General features: G+C 39.1%; 1 protein-coding gene across 2 annotated transcripts in view; it reads left to right on the plus strand.

Moving 5' to 3' along the window:
* Positions 1-16287, plus strand: part of LOC124168477 (DNA-directed RNA polymerases I, II, and III subunit RPABC3) — a 595544-nt gene that overhangs the window by 298229 nt on the left and 281028 nt on the right. For both annotated transcript variants that reach the window (XM_046546753.1, XM_046546754.1), the window contains exon 2: positions 2706-2789. In XM_046546753.1, the coding sequence (XP_046402709.1) occupies positions 2706-2789 (84 nt within the window). The remainder of the gene's footprint in view (positions 1-2705; positions 2790-16287) is intronic.

Raw genomic sequence — 16287 nt, forward strand, 5'->3', positions numbered from 1 at the left:
CGCCAGGTAGAAACTTGGTAAACAGTTTCTATAGTAAATTGATCCGGAAACAGCATTTTTTAGAAGCGCATTGATTCAAGTTTTAGAACATGATGCCCCTCGGAACGTTAACATGGTAAGAGAAAAAGAAAAATGTTGGCAATAAAATTTTGAACGAATACGTACATAAAAAATAGTGCTTTGTACAGTAATATTTACCAGTTACTAATGAAATAATTGGTCTGTGTATATGAGATTTGTAAGAGCATGGTAGTTTTTTCTTTTTATTTTACACATATTAATTTATGATTTTTTTTATCACATCAGATAACTAATGAGCTGCTTAATTTATCTAGACTGATAGACTATCTTCAATCAATTGGTGGTGGCATATAAAATTATTTTAAAGCCCATGCGATTTTCTGTAATCCATAGGTCGATATTATGTGGTGATCGATTGTAGGGCAGACGATTCTCTAGATAATCCATCCTCTTCTCCTTCCTCTTGGCTTCATCACTTTATTGGGGTGAGGGGGGGGGGGTTCAGGTCGATCTATCGAGGACGATGGGAAAGGAGAGAGATTTTGCCACCGCCCACCGTTTTAGATGGGATCTCCATGGGGAGGCGAAAGGACCGGATCCTCATCTATCGTCCTTGCCTCGCTCCACGGTATCCCCACAACCTCTCGCTCGCCTAGTCCAAGGTCTAGCCATGCTAGCAGCATGTACGGAAATTTTATATCTAATTTGTAATAGCAAGATGAGTTCTCGGGTTTCCCACCTTGTGCATGGGTTTTTTTTTCAACGCACGGACCGCTAAAATCGAAAAAGGTGAACAAAATTATAAAATGACGTTTATCGAGGTGGGAACCTGAAACTCAGCACAAAATATTTAAAAAATCATTTGCAATAAAATAAAGGTTGACAACTGCTGTGCTAATTCACCGATTTCTGGATACAAGCATACTAACATGGCCAAAATTTAGAAGAAACGGCGTTTTTATACTTTTTTTGGAGAATATTTAAGATTAAGCACCTCCTGACTGTATTAGAATATTTCAGTTGGATAAAAAATCGGATATCATCTATTTATATGAATTTCTTTTTTCTCTACTGTATATTGCTTGAGAGATTTTGAACTGTTTGGATGCCTGGATATTAAAAACATGGCGGACTGTAATTTTATGTAGACGTCCTATGAACGTCCAAACAAATCAACCCATGTACTATCTTGGAAATCCGAGAACTCTTCTTACTATGAATTCGCCGGGAAAGCATTTGATCCTTAGTTAGTTTATTTTAAGGTTTACCTAAATCCTGGGTGAGATACATCGGTGCGCGAGGTGGCTCAGAGGAAATAATATGTGGCCACTCCTATTCTACTCCTGTGTCTTCGTGTGAGGTGATCGCTACTCTCACCGAAATAGCTTTCGACCTGAATCAAATGAATGATTTAATGAATTATTTCATTGTCAGTTCATGCATTACCTAATTTCATTCTTGCATCGTGTGACATATTTTTCATCGATCTCATAAATTAACGAATTCCCTTTCCTATCCATACGGCTAAATATGTATCATAATTTATCGTCCCCATCGCATATGGAAATACAATCCCTTTCTGATAAGACGCTGTCAGTGTCGCTTAGAAATATGTCAATTTTTTATATTAATCTGTGAATTACAGCGACATATTTATATTTGAATGAGTCTCTTCTATCACCCACGTTTATCTGAACACCTGTGTGTGGGCTTGGTGGAAGGTATACCCTCATATGGCCAGAGCTATTAGCTCATCTGGCTCTAACCTCTGCTGCCCACTCGCTCGGCGATTTTTGGTGCGCGTCATAGCATAGTCTAAAGGTTGTTATTCCAAGCTATACCTAATATTTTGGTATATTTTAATGGCGACAGGGAGTAATTAGTGATGCTTGTATTGAGCCTTGGTTATGCGATTCGGTCAGGTGATAATACCGTGTGCATTTAATAATAAGTCATTGATTTCGTTTGTACGAACATGATGTTGGACTCCTGAAAAGAGGAACGAAGGTGACTCCTGTGGAAAATATTTTAGGATAATAGGGATTTCGTTTACGGTACTTAATTATTCTGACATTGGGAAATGTTTGGAATATTTCAATACCGTGATAGTGTTAAATTAAGTTGATTTATCCCAAATTAAGCTCCGTTGTAAATCCTCGTTCACAACATCTTAACTTGGCGCAACATGGCTTATTATGAACCATACCAATTAACAGTATGATCCTTCAATAATACTCCGCAGCGCATTAATCTTGAAATCGATTTTATTGACTTAGAGATAGTTGTTATTTCTCTCAATTGACATAGGTATTCCTTGACTTCCTCAACTTTCTTCCTTCCTGATCTATCTTCCTTGCTACTGTTTATTTAGTAGAATACCTTGAAATTTTCTCCACTATTATAGCTATCCTTTGGTGAGTTAAGTAAGTTTTATCTGCTGTGGAACAACAGCCGCTGTTTTTGAATGTTCAGCTCCGAAGTTACGCAGAGTTAAGTCAAATTAATTTATTATAAACAAGGTATCATGTCTCACACTAAAGTAAAACTTGTTAACCGGAACGAGTTTTGCAAAACGCAAAGATGGAATATTGATGCCCAAAAAAATGCATCTGTAGTTTTCGTTGTTTAGTGTACTAGTGAATATATTGTAGTTGACTAAGGTATCCCTTTGTGATTCCCTACAGTGAGCAGACTTCACTGCGAGAGCGAGTCCTTCAAGATGGACCTTATCCTGGACATAAACACATGGTTGTACCCGATGGAATTAGGTGAGTACTGTATTCGTTTTCCTTTGATTAAATTTACCTTATTATTTATACCCTTGATGTACTCCAAACTTATGTTCTCTATGTTCTTATCCTTTTTAATCGACACTTATTGGTGAAAATGTACCATGGTCATAGGTCAAAACTTAAAACCTGTGCGTTTATCATAATTGCACTCCAAATAAAATTTTCAGGAGTGGTTGCTTTGAAGCATGTCCTATATAATAAATAGGTTCTGGTGCACCAGGTGTCCGGGGGAGGTTCGCCGATGCCATATTTGAATTCAGCGACCCAAAAAACCCCCGGATGCCGCTTGTTTTTCCTTTCCCGCATGAACTCTGGGACAGTTCCACGGAGATGACGTTCGACGGTGTTCCTGAGCCCCAGGTGGTCCGGGTGTCAATTTGAACATCATAATCGTGATCAGCAACCTCAAAAACCCCCGAATACCCGTTCCGGGCCAGTTCTGACTCTTTTCAACAAAGTTATTACGTTTTCCAAAGGGCGTCTCAGAAATTGCATTTTCCGAGTGCATTTTGGCCTGCAACAATGCAACTAAAGGTTTCTCCCAAATGAAACTATGGTAACTTTTTTACAAATAATTTTTGCAAGCGAATGCAAAAAACCGCATTCCGATCCGTCCAGGACGCAAAAATTTCTTTATTTTTGCGTATCTTTCCTCGACCAATTTAAGACGTAGGTTGAAATTTGTATGGGGTGCGAGAAAACCACATTTAATTCTGTCTAACATGTTTGCTATCTTGAATGTACTGTGGCACAAGAGGGGAGTAAAAGTGCTTTAACGGAATGTTTTAGCATTGCTACAATGCATACATAAACATTGCTTACATCAGGTTTTAACCCGTAGAAAAGCTTCCAAAGGTTCTGCCTCCTATCTAATGTATCGGGAAGACGTTGCGACGTGAAATTGCACTATCAGTGAAGACACTACGTGAGTGCACTTTTAGACCGTTTTCAGTTCGAGATACGATCGGGTTGAGCAAATTTAGAGCTGCTGCTGCTCCGCGAATTGTTATGAGAATGAGCCGCCAGGAGGCGTAGCGAATGCTCGCTTGATGTGACTGAAGAGTGGCGTGTGTTTATGCGATTGTGCACTCGAAGAGATTCCCTAAGAAACGGCGGATGCTTGCTTCCATTTGCACCGAAAATGCTTGGAGCGTCTTCTTTCGTTTTGCTTATTATCCCTCGACCTACATTCATGACCTCACCAGGCTCTATCTTTAGGATGCTGAATTCTGCTGTATTATATATGCATATTGTAGATTACAACACTTTATTCAAAAATCCCCTGCGAAGAAGATACACGTGGAAGATGCCAGGAGACCGTAGAAGATTCCAAATCGACTACATTCTAGTGAAACAAAGATTCAGGAACCAGGTGAAGGACTGCAAAAGCTCTCCAGGGGCAGATATCGATAGTGACCATAACCTAGTTATGATGAAATGCCACCTTAAATTTAAAAAGTTGAAGAAAGCCGTGAAAAACATATGGCAGGTCGAAAAATTGAGGGAGGTTCAGCATCAACTGGCTTTTAAAGAGGCTGTAGAAAATAAAATAGGGGAGGATCCGACCAACAAACCAATGGAAGAGAGTTGGAAAACCATTAGAAGTGGTCTGCAGGCGGCAGCTGAGGAAGTTCTTGGTAAAAGAAGCGTCGTTATGAAAAAACCATGGATCACGCAGGAAGTATTAGATCTCATTGAAGAAAGAAGAAAATACAAGGCTGCGAAAACAGAGGAAGGACAGAATCGTTACAAGAGGATAAGGAACGAAATATGTCGTAAAGCGCGGAAGGCTAGAGAAACGTGGATGAAAAGCATTTGCGAAGACGTGCAAAACAATCTTAAACATGGAAAAGTAGAGGCCGCTTATAGGATAGTGAGGAACCACTTTAAGGAAAGTAAGATGTAATACCCTTAGGGACAAAAACGGAGAACTATTGATTGAAAACGAAGAAAAAGGGAAGAGATGGAAGGAATATCAGGAAGATTTGTACAAAGGAAGTCGCCTCAGAACGAATGTTATCGAAAACGAGAGGGAAATGGATGCCGATGACATGGGAGCCCCAATTTTAAGATCGGAATTTGATGCGGCTGTAAGAGACCTCAGGATAAATAAAGCGTCTGGCATTGATGACATTCCTGCAGAACTAATAAAAAATTCAGGAGAGAAGACGTTGAACCAGCTATACAAAATCATTAGTGAAATGTATACGACAGGTGAGATACCAAAGGATTTCGAGAGGAACATTATAATCCCTATTCCTAAGAAGAAACGAGCGGAGAAGTGCGAAGATTTTAGGACCATAAGCCTTACTACACATGCATCAAAGATACTGACTAGGATCATCTATAAAAGAATAGAACGAAAAGCAGAAGAGTACTTGGATGAGGACCAATTTGGATTCAGAAAAAACAAAGGCACAAGGGAAGCAATATTGGCCCTAAGACTGCTCATAGAAAAGAGAATGGAAAAGAACAAGCCAACATTCGTTGCGTTTGTGGACTTAGAGAAAGCATTTGATAACGTGGATTGGAGCACAATGCTTGGAATCCTAAAGGAAATTGGGGTTCTTTATAATGACAGAAGAATCATCCACAGTTTATACAAAAACCAAGTAGCCGTGATAAAATCAGGGCCCAGCTGTGAAGAAGCAAGAATTAAGAAAGGAGTGCGACAAGGCTGTACATTGTCACCCGTAATTTTCAACGTTTACATTGAGAAAGCCATTAAGGAAATCAAAGAAAAGGCATTGGGAGTGAATATCCATGGAGAAAAAATAAGCATGCTAAGATTTACCGATGACATAGCCGTTATAGCAGAAACAGAGAAGGATTTGAAAAATATTCTGGTTAATATGGTTAGAGTAATGAGTAGATATCAACTGAAAATAAGCACGAAGAAAACCAAGATCTTAGTATGCGGCAGAAGAGAAGAAGTCAAGACCAACATTAAAATAGGGAGGCAAAAACTGATAGAGGTGGATGAATTCTGTTATTTGGGAAGCAAGATAACTAGTGACGGGAGAAGCAAGAAAGAAATTATCAGCAGAATAGCCCAGGCGAAGAGAGCATTCCACCAAAAGAGAGACCTGCTTACAGCGGGAAACTTAAATAAACTGTAAAATGTAAAGAAACAATTTATAAGAACCTACATCTGGAGTATGCTCCTATACGGAAGTGAGGCATGGACAATGACCGCAGCGGAGAAAGCAAGGATAGAGGCCTTTGAAATGTGGTGCTACAGAAGAATGATGAAAATCAAATGGATCGACCGAGTTAGTAACGAGGAAGTCCTAAGAAGGGTAGGAGAGAAGAGAAGCCTCATGAAAACCTTAATAAGAAGACGGAACAACCTTATAGGCCACATCTTGAGACATGATGGCCTGATGAAGACAATCGTCGAAGGACAGGTGGAAGGCAAGAATGGAAAAGGAAGACCTCGAACAAAATATATGGAACAAGTAAAGAGAGATGTGAAAGAGAAGAAATACGTAGGTATGAAAAGATTAGCTGATAGGAGAACTGAGTGGAGAGCTGCGTCAAACCAATCCTAGGATTGTTGACCAGTGATGATGATGATTGTAGATTAACGTCTCTTGAGTATAGGTTTAAGAGTGATATGCCAAATAGGGTGGTTTACAATTTTTTTATTGCCTAAATCAAAATATTATTACTTACTCTTATTTCACGCTATTAGATTTTTTGAAAAAAAAAAAAACGATATCTATTTTTCGCGAATAAATGAAAATTACGCGACGGCTAAGTATGATTGCTGGGTAAAGCCCGTGTGACGTCATTCTGGTTCCGGCTGCCGAGTGTGAAGCCACCTTGGTGCGAGGCTATGAGCGCCGCCACAATGTAGGTTGCTAGGAGGTAGCGGAGTACCCTGCTAGTAGGTAGCGCTTAGCTTAAATAAGTAATAATAATGCCCTATCAAACGAAGGAAACTTTCCGACCTTAGGAAATTTTAGTAAGCGATTATTAAGAGATGTTTCCTTGAGCTCTGTTTTTGACGTTTAAGTATATTAATTTTGATCATAGTTGTTGTCAATGCTGCTGTATTACCTGAAATCGTGGTAACTACGGTTACACCCGTTCATTCTTCTGTGGGATACCATCCTTTTTGTTTTTGCAGGGAATAACACCTATCATAATGAAATTATTTCGGAGGCTTACCTATCACAATGTTTAATTTTGAATGCGAGTAAAATACATGGTTCATTTTTTTCAACGGTATGGCATAGTCATAAAGGAAACTGCTTAAATTGGAGTGGAAATCTGTTGCTAGGCGAAGGAATTCACTTTATAAATAGTCAGGAGTAGACGAAATTCTCCATTTATTTTAGTGTAATTTTTCCGTTTGGTTATCTGCAATAGGCTCGTCATTTCATTCTGTGCAGAAATTAGGTATGAAATTTTCAATGAATTTCGGAAATTACTAAAAAATTTCAAATAGCATTTCCTCCTAAATTGTTATTTTTCAACCTCATTTTCAGCTGTAGAAATTTGAACCCTCTTAAATTATCGACGTTATTGCACCTTTTTTATCGATTCTGATTGAAGCTATTTCGCTTGTTATTCTTTCGTGTTTTTCACTTAGTTTTTACTTAACGATGGCCCAAAGCGTCGTGTCAAGATTGATACAAGAAAACTTCAAGACTGGAATTTTAATCTAGGTGCTGTAAAATATTATGTTTGACATGATTCAATTGAAAATTATGTGAAAATATTGCTCATTTTCATGATTACTTAACTGGAGAATTCTAAATATCCCCCAGTTTTCTTGGATCGATAATGAATGTACTAAGTATGAGTGCTATTTAATTGTTAACTTTTAATTAAATCCCACTTTTGGGTTCCTTAATGAGGAATCTTCATATTCTTTCTTTAGTCGTTTTCCATCGCTGTCCCTATTGCCTCCTCATCATGATTCTTAACTTTCTGTCGGGAGAATAAAAGCGAAGCAGCCTCGTGGAAAAATGGGAGCTTAAAAAAAACGAACGTAGTACGAACTTTTCAAACATTCGCTTCTTTGAAACGCTAGCGACGTGCATTTGCGAAATCCCGTGACGCTAATGAAACTGTTTGCTCGCGTTAGTTCGACTGGTATCGACTACGTGGCAGCACGTGCTCTTTCTGTCATTCCCCTCCCCACCTTGCACCTCAACTGCTCCAGATCCCCCTCCCACTCCCAACCGCCTCACGCCGCCAAAACCCTTCTCCCAATAAGACCGCGCGATGTTACGTTTGGAACATCGCCTGCAGGGTTATTCCACTAATCGTATGGCCGGGCCATAAGTCGAAATCGACCATAACTACGGCCTCGAGACATACGTATGGCTTCGAGCGATTCTACTCTGAGCGAAAGGCCATAAGTCGGGCGGTAGCTATGGCCTAAAGGCCGTAATATTATGGCCTGCCTAGGAGGCGGTCATAACACGGGCCATACGAAATAACATTGCTCGCCTAAGGTGTTATAAAAGAAACTTACGAAGTGTCATCGATTACATAGCGATTGTTTCAAGAAATATATGAATATTGTGGGTGAGCACATACGGATTCAACGGGCATTGGCTAGATATATTTAAAAAAGACGTCGATTTCATAAGGAGGATACGGGATACGTGTAGGTAATCCGTTCGCATACGATGACGATATTTTCATTAACTATTTCCGTGCGTCAAAAGTTGTTACTTAATTTTTAAGTAGATATAGCGGATGAGCTAAAAGTTCGCTTGTAGTTAAAAAGTTAGGAATACTTTTAACGGATGCTCTGCTAAAGTGAACGGAGGAACGGGCCCGTTCCTCTTCCCGGAGCCGGCTTTCATTTGCTTTCTGTGCTACATTTGCTAGCAGATTCCTTACTTGTTTCGAAAAGCTGTAGGTAGTTTGAAATATCCGCTATTAAAAGTTTTATATTTTAAGATTCTCGTAGCATAACGGTTCATGAGGGAGGATATCTAAGACAATCTTCAGTAAGTCGATGCGTGAAGGACAAATGTCGTCCACAAATCAAGGAAAGAATGATAGTCTCATATTGATGTTTTAACTTTATACAGCTACCGAAACATAAGCCTCTGATAATAAAAGTAATGAAACTTAAAGTTTCAATTTCATCTTTAGATTTCGTGCATTGGCTGGATTTATAAGGCTTTTGGTGGCAAATGATTGCAGCCATGAGACAATAGTTACACCATTGGAAGGAGAGGAAGGGGGTTAGAACTACAATAGGATGTCATGTTCTAACTATATCCATTACATGCACAATTCACGAATATTATAATACTGCACGGTACAAATTTCTTCTGCTTCTTCTCGCCCGTGATTTGCGTTCTTCACTTGTTTTAAAGATCTTCAGCGTCTGCCGCTAGATTAGTGTTTAAAGAAAATCCAAATTTATCCTTTAATAAGAGTCCATTTCGGTTAAGTAACATATAATTAATATTTTATTCACGTTGGAACAAACTTCCTTCTCAAAAAAATGACTAGTATATAAAAAAGTGAACCAAACTTATAGTACCAATTATAATTCTCATACTCGCCTGCAGAAAGGGCGTTAAGACTTTTGGCCGGGCCATACGATATGGCCCCTCGAGAGTGGAATCGGTTTAGGCCGTAATTTCGGGTCAGACCATAAGAAAGTTACGGCCGGCCATACGTATGGCCCCGTTTAGTAGAATAGCCCTGCTGGAATCACCAATGGCGACAGCGGGCATCTGATCCCATACGAGGGATAAAATAGACGTTGGTGATTTAAAATCCTCGCATGTACCTGATTTGTAATCGTAACAGCATATTTATTGTTCCGGAAGAATATTTTCTAATTTATGTACTATTTACTCAATTGGTTGCCAAAATTGCCCAACCTCTTCAAAGTAGGCAAGCGGAAAACGTTTCATATTTACTTCAACTTTTATTTAAACTCCAGCGATTTTATACGGATAAAATGTGTATTTCTATCATGTAAAGGCTAAGTGCGAATGGCATTGCATTGTTATCATATGGAAAACGTAATTTTCAAAATCGTCTCCCGTCAACTTCCCTCTTCAATTCGCAGTATGACCCACCCACTTTCATCCTATCCAAAAGGTCTTCCTCTTCCTTCTCATTCTCTTCCTTCCTCTCCCCACCCAAAACGCTCCATCCTTACCTGTTGCCTCTTCCGTCGTATAAAGTCTGGGAATTTTGAAAATTTCGACCTAGAAATCGGAGTGAATGGTGAGGGAACTTAAGAATGGAGAGTTTTATATGAACCCGGAACGTATGGTGTTTATGTTTAGACAAGCATTGGGCTAAACATTATCAAAAGTCTTAGTGAATTGATAGTATTTATTCTAACTGAGCTATCTTCATTTTTGTAATTTTATCTAATAAATGCTCAACACAATGAAAGCACTTGTCTATTATCTCACTTCTGTATTTCTACCGACCCCTGTTTCGGCTCATAATGGCATTTTCAAGGTGTGGAATTATGAAAATGGTATGGCCGAAATCAGGGTCGGTAGAAATGCGAATGAATTGTGGAAATAGACAAGTGCTTTCGTTATTTTGAATATCAAAGATTCCATCGAATTACGGCGGAAACTTTAATTTTTATTATGAAGAAATGCTTCGCTCTTCCGGTGCATCGACTTGCCAGGAATCCTCCTTCACGCTTGGAGCGGAGGTGGCTGTCAGCTGTTAAGGCGATGGGTGGGGTCTGAAAAGGCTGGCGGTTGTGCCAGCCGTTGCGTAAGCAGAGCAGGCATCATGCGAGGGTATCTCTGTTAGCGTACGAAACACTTGCCTCTCCGCCAGCCATCCGCCATCCTATGGACGGTGTTATCGGAAGATTGTTCTTGAGTTTTCAGAATCCGACTAGTTCCTTGTATGGGCTCGTTCGCCAATTTTTTTACTGCGGTCGATTGCGATACAGCTAGAAAAATAAATCCGGCTTCGGTGGCGGCGGGGTAGATAAAGTCCTTGCCCGCCGCACAAGAGGGCGCGGTTCGAGTCCCGCCTGGGTGATTTTCCCTTACCCAGGGCATGGGTATTCTTGTATGTTTAATTGTTAAGTTATGAACCACGATGTGAAAGACCAATGGCGCTGTTTTCGGTGGTAAAGGAATAAAAGGTCTTGTATTTTTCCGTTTTCTTTTATCAGTGGCCTACATCTCGGATTCATCGATAATCGACGGCCTTTCTGGTATATGTTGATGAACTCACTAGCTCATATTAAGCGGGTCACTGCTTTTTAGACACTCCACAGTCTTAAATATCAGATGTCGCGTGGTCCGTTTCTTTGTTTAACTTTTTTTGTGCTCTTGGCGATTCACACTCTCTCATGTGAGCGATTACTTCCCTCAATGAAATATATCCATGAATGTGTATTTGAACCACTACTCGGTTCGAATAAAGGGCCTAATATCTGAGCCAGGGTTTCAGTTGTAAAAAGTGGAGAAAATCACCACGAAAGAAAAGCTGAAGTAAATTTGAACCGCTTTACGCAAGCTATAACATCGAGCGACAAATTCCTTTCACAAGTATAGTTTACTCCTAATTGGTGTATCGTGGACTAATTTTTCGCCCTTAAAGAAGTCTTAAAAATACGCATGTTATGGAAGGAATTTTTAGAACAAGTACCTACCTACTGAAGGATGATTGAGCCTAAGTTATCTACTCTCCGAATTTCGCAATGAAGTTCAACGGTATATTATCATAAAAAAATAAGTTGCAAAGAAATCAGAGGAAATTCGAAGTTATATGGCTATCTAGTACCTACTATTTTTATTTCTTACTTTATTGTTAATTCGACTTGTGAATGCTGCCTGACTTTTTTGGTGTGTGTATAATAGTCTTGAGGTTAAAATTGTAAAGATCTAAACGTGGATGAGGAATTAATGCACTCTTATATGCGCCAACCCTCCTGAGAAATTAAAAAGATACCTATTCACTAAGTGGTAAACAGAGGCATTCATTAACGTCATTAAAATTCTGCTCGCAGAAGCTCATGTGGTTCGCCGGCTAAGAGTACAAATCGACATTTTCCAATGTGTGTGTTTCACAACGCGGCAATATGATGAGGAAAGTGCGAATATATCACTTGGGGAGGCATGCCTTTTGAATGACATCACTATTCGAGCCGTGCTAGAGCGAAAACTAACATTTTAATTATTTTTTTCTGCTGCACGCGCCGACATGAGACTTCCCATGGCTTCTCCGAGGTCAAATTTTTGGGCTTCCCTTTGGTGACGATGTACGCGCCGAAAGCTTGCAAATTCCGAAGCGTTCGCCGGGTAACGGTATCTCGTGTTCCTGGAACTGTTGCCATTGCTTTCAGATTCACTCTCATCAGCTCTTTCTATCCCAGGAAATGCAAATTTAATCTACCCGTGCGTACTGAGGCCTTACCGTTTTGTTTCTTCACTCATTTGATTTGTTTATGAAGCCGCTAGATAATAAAAAGCTAAAAGCTAAAAGTAAAATTAAAAAATAGATTAAAAAATATGCCTTTTTCGTAAACAGTACGAAATGCACTAAATTTTATGAAAATTTACTTATGCATGGTACTTGGTACATGCACTTGGTACATGGTGCTTCCTGTTGTGTAATTTACCTTGTGTGAAGTACTCCATTTTATATCGTATTTGGGGGAAGCTCCTGTATCGTATTATGCGTGTGGTAGAGATGAGAATCAGTTTGCGATATAAGGTTTTATGCTGCGGAACCTAAATGTATGACTAATCAACCGACTGACGGACCGGTACGTAAATATCTGTTAATGTTTTAGTAGATATCAATTGAGAATCAAGGGGTATGAGTTCATTTTATAGCTATGCTACTAAGAAAAATATATGGTATAACTCATGTGATTTTTGTCATGCTCAGCAGGAAATATGTACCCGAAAACCTCTCTAACCTGGAATGTTTTCTCTAATTTTGTGATCACACTCGAGGCTAACCGTAATGAGTCCAATCTCAAAAGAAAAGATCTTACGCCATCTGAAAATGTCATAAATTTCGTTAGGATATTTCGTAATTAACATTTTTTCCGGTGTTTTGTAGTTGACAGTTGTGCGTGGTAAATTTCTTTGGCACAATGCGTTTGCTTATGAGATGTATTTTGTTACTTCCTTATGGTGACAGTGTTTGAAATGTCTACCTTCCCACTCAAGACTTACTGGTCACCAACAGAATAGGTACCTTGCGTAAATAAAACGTATCTCATTATTCAAAAGTATTTCTCTCGTTGAAAGTCTACCTATCAATTGTAGGTAATCATCCAATTTTCTTCGGAAAACAATAGAAAGAAATCGCACAATGGATAAGCGCTGATTCCTCTTAGCATATGTCGAGAATTTTAATGAAAACGAGTTTTCACGTACTTATTGTTCCTACCTCTATTAGTATCACAGTTGACACATGCCTCTAAAACGTATAAACAGGTGTTTTGCATTCTAAAGCCATTCCTTGGGAACTAACATGTTGTCCCACATCATAATATTCTTCCTGCAGTTTAAAAATGTGCCAAAACAGAACCTTTTTGTAAAGATATGAAAAAAATAGTCTCACTTCAATGGGTGGTGAAATGAAGAAAAAGGGGGTCAGTTACATTCGCTGTGAACTTAGAAAAATTAAGGCATAATTTCTGTAATCAGTCTTTACTAATAAAACTCATTATATTTGATGCAGAGGTTATGGAAATTATATGTTTGCTGTCGATCGAAGTCGCTGGTACCGCAAATGTTATCATACCAGAAGACTCAGTTTGAATTTATTTAGTTGACCTAATCCATCGTTTTATGTTCTGTTCAAGTCTAACAGTTTTAAGTTTAATACCTCATAGCATTTCGTATTCTATGTTTACAAGCTTCATTTGTGAACTTTTTGCTTTGTAATAGTTTTTATACGCTGACATAATTATGATAAGACTTCTCATAAGATAAAATATCAAACACCTTTGTTATCTTTATTTACAATATCAGGTCGCAAAAAGAAGTCGATGTTTTCTGAAGTAAACTCATGCCTCGACGATTGAATTATGATATCCGTGTTAATTCCCTGGCTCAGGATAGATATTCAGCCATGTAAGGTAAAAGATAATTGATACATGTGGTGATTAATCATTAAACTCAGGATGAATGATCATTGTGAATACGAATAGGATTCTCTAACCGTTAGGATCTAGCCGTTTATCAATTTTTATAAAGAAATTGAGCGTGTGTGTACCATAATGATGGCATAAAGTGTTTTAATTTAGGAAATGCATCAGTAAATTTTATTCCTTTGTATTTTTGATGTGCTATGCTGATATAGCTCACCTTTCTCGACTGATCCGAAGTTTATGAGTTAGAGGAGCGGAATTTGTGTCGCGCAGTACCTGCATTTAATTTCCTGTGGGCGTATCCTGCGTTTAACTTTTGACCTCGTTCCTAGTTGCACGTTAGAACCTGCGGTGTGCTGCGGGAGAAATATTTTTGTACGGCGAGGAAGTAGTGCAGGATAAAAAATCTTGGCCATCGCTCTGCAACCGAGGATTTCCATCTCTAGGGTCCTCCGAAATTCGCAGAATTTGGGTCAAAATCGGGAGGGGTGGCTACCCTGCACGCCCACGTTTCCCCTCCCCTTATTTCATCTCCCCATCCACTTCTTAAAGTTCCCCTTACGTGCACTGCATCCCCCACCCCTCTTTCCGCCCTGGAGGTCGCGAGTCTTCACCGTGCCTCTGAGCTTTCCGCGGAATCTTCCAAGGGGTATAAATATACACGCTGCTTGGGCAATCTCCACGGGAGCCGCGCCCTCTTTATGTTGAAGCAACCATCCAGACTCTAAATTTCCTTTCAGGCTTGCCCCCAGTCTTGTATACCCTTATATAGGTAGGCATTCTAAATTCCCGCTACCTTGTGACCTTAGATGTTTTAATATGACGGATGGTGGAAGGTTAATTAATTCTCAACTCATTCATGTGAATATGGAAAATAAATGCGTCACTATACCCAGGGCATGGACATTGGAGCGAATTAAACTGCAAAAGCGATACAACTCAGCTAAGAAAAATGGATAATTGTGAAAACACAATAGACAATGTTGTGATCCAAAATGTAAAGGAAATTAAGGGAAAAACAATTTCTTTAGTATTAAAAGTTTTCTGGTTGTCATGTGTGAAGTACAATAATTTGTATTTTATCCGCATTGATTATAGTCCTGGGTGATATCTTTTTAAAGTCTGGGATGTAATTTCTTGTGTTAATACTGCTGTAAATGCAGTTTATATTAAAAATATTTAGAATCAGCACATCAGTGGCGCAGCGAGGGGGGGTTTTGGGGGAAACATTCCCCCCCCAGAGCTCATAGAAATTTTTAAGTTTAATCTATTGTACTTAATTTGATTGATATTACTAATGGAATGGTGTAAGGATTAATAAAATATCCCTCATAAAGCCGTAAAACTCACCATTTTCGAACCATTTATCTTAAAATTCCTCAATTTATTAATCTCGCGCCTACCTATTATCCTGGTGGGTATACAATACCCACACTCACCGGTATTAGCTGCACCTTAGCCCCCCCTAGCTTAACTCGTAGCTGCGCCCCTGCAGAACATCACATGCTAGCCTAAATTGTTTTGTTTTCGGTGAATCCAATCCAAGTACAGTAAGTCCAAAATCATCGTCCCTGCATTTACACATAGAACTTCGCCGTCCATCTTAATGGACGTGTGGCATGTGTGAGCGAATTCCGTCTACATGTACCAAATATTTTCCTTTCATATGCCGCTAATATCGCCAAAATTTGATACGCGGTACTTTTACGTAGCATTATAAAATTTATACTCGAATAATCTGGGATTCTGTCTCATTGAAGTTCAGAATAAAGTCAACTGTCTTTGAGAAATTTCATGGGACAGCATAACTAATTATCAACGAAGATATCGTATTGTCCACTATTATATTATCGGAGTACTACACGTGTTTCAATTGTTATACAATCATCATTAGGTACTAACAGAAACTAACAAAAATTCCAAAATTCCATTTCCGATAGATATATATCTTCAAGAAATAGTTCGGTGGTTGAAGATCAGAAGAAAGAAAGTGGTGGTGTTGGAAAGAGGAAAGGGAGTGGTTGAAATGGGTGGAAGAGTAGAGGAGGAGGTACAGAAAAAAATTGAGATATTGCATCATGCAGACAATTTTTTTATTATATGGATATCTGTCACTAATGGAATTTTTTGTTACATTTACAAAGTACCCTGCGAGCCACCTCTAGGGTGTTTGGCAGGGGCTGATCAATCACCCCCTGCTATGTGCATGTGCATGTAGGAATCCAATGCATGCAGCATGAAATTGGATTCCTACATGCACACCACACGGTCCAAAAAACGTTACGCATACTTAATAATTATACTACCACAAGCTGTTAGAAAAAATAATAAAATTCGGAAACATGCATTAAAGTATACACAAGTTAGTAGGCTACACTACAAAGTCGTCTGCCG

The sequence above is a fragment of the Ischnura elegans genome, chromosome 11 (genome assembly GCF_921293095.1).
Source record: "Ischnura elegans chromosome 11, ioIscEleg1.1, whole genome shotgun sequence".
NCBI lineage: Eukaryota > Metazoa > Arthropoda > Insecta > Odonata > Coenagrionidae > Ischnura > Ischnura elegans.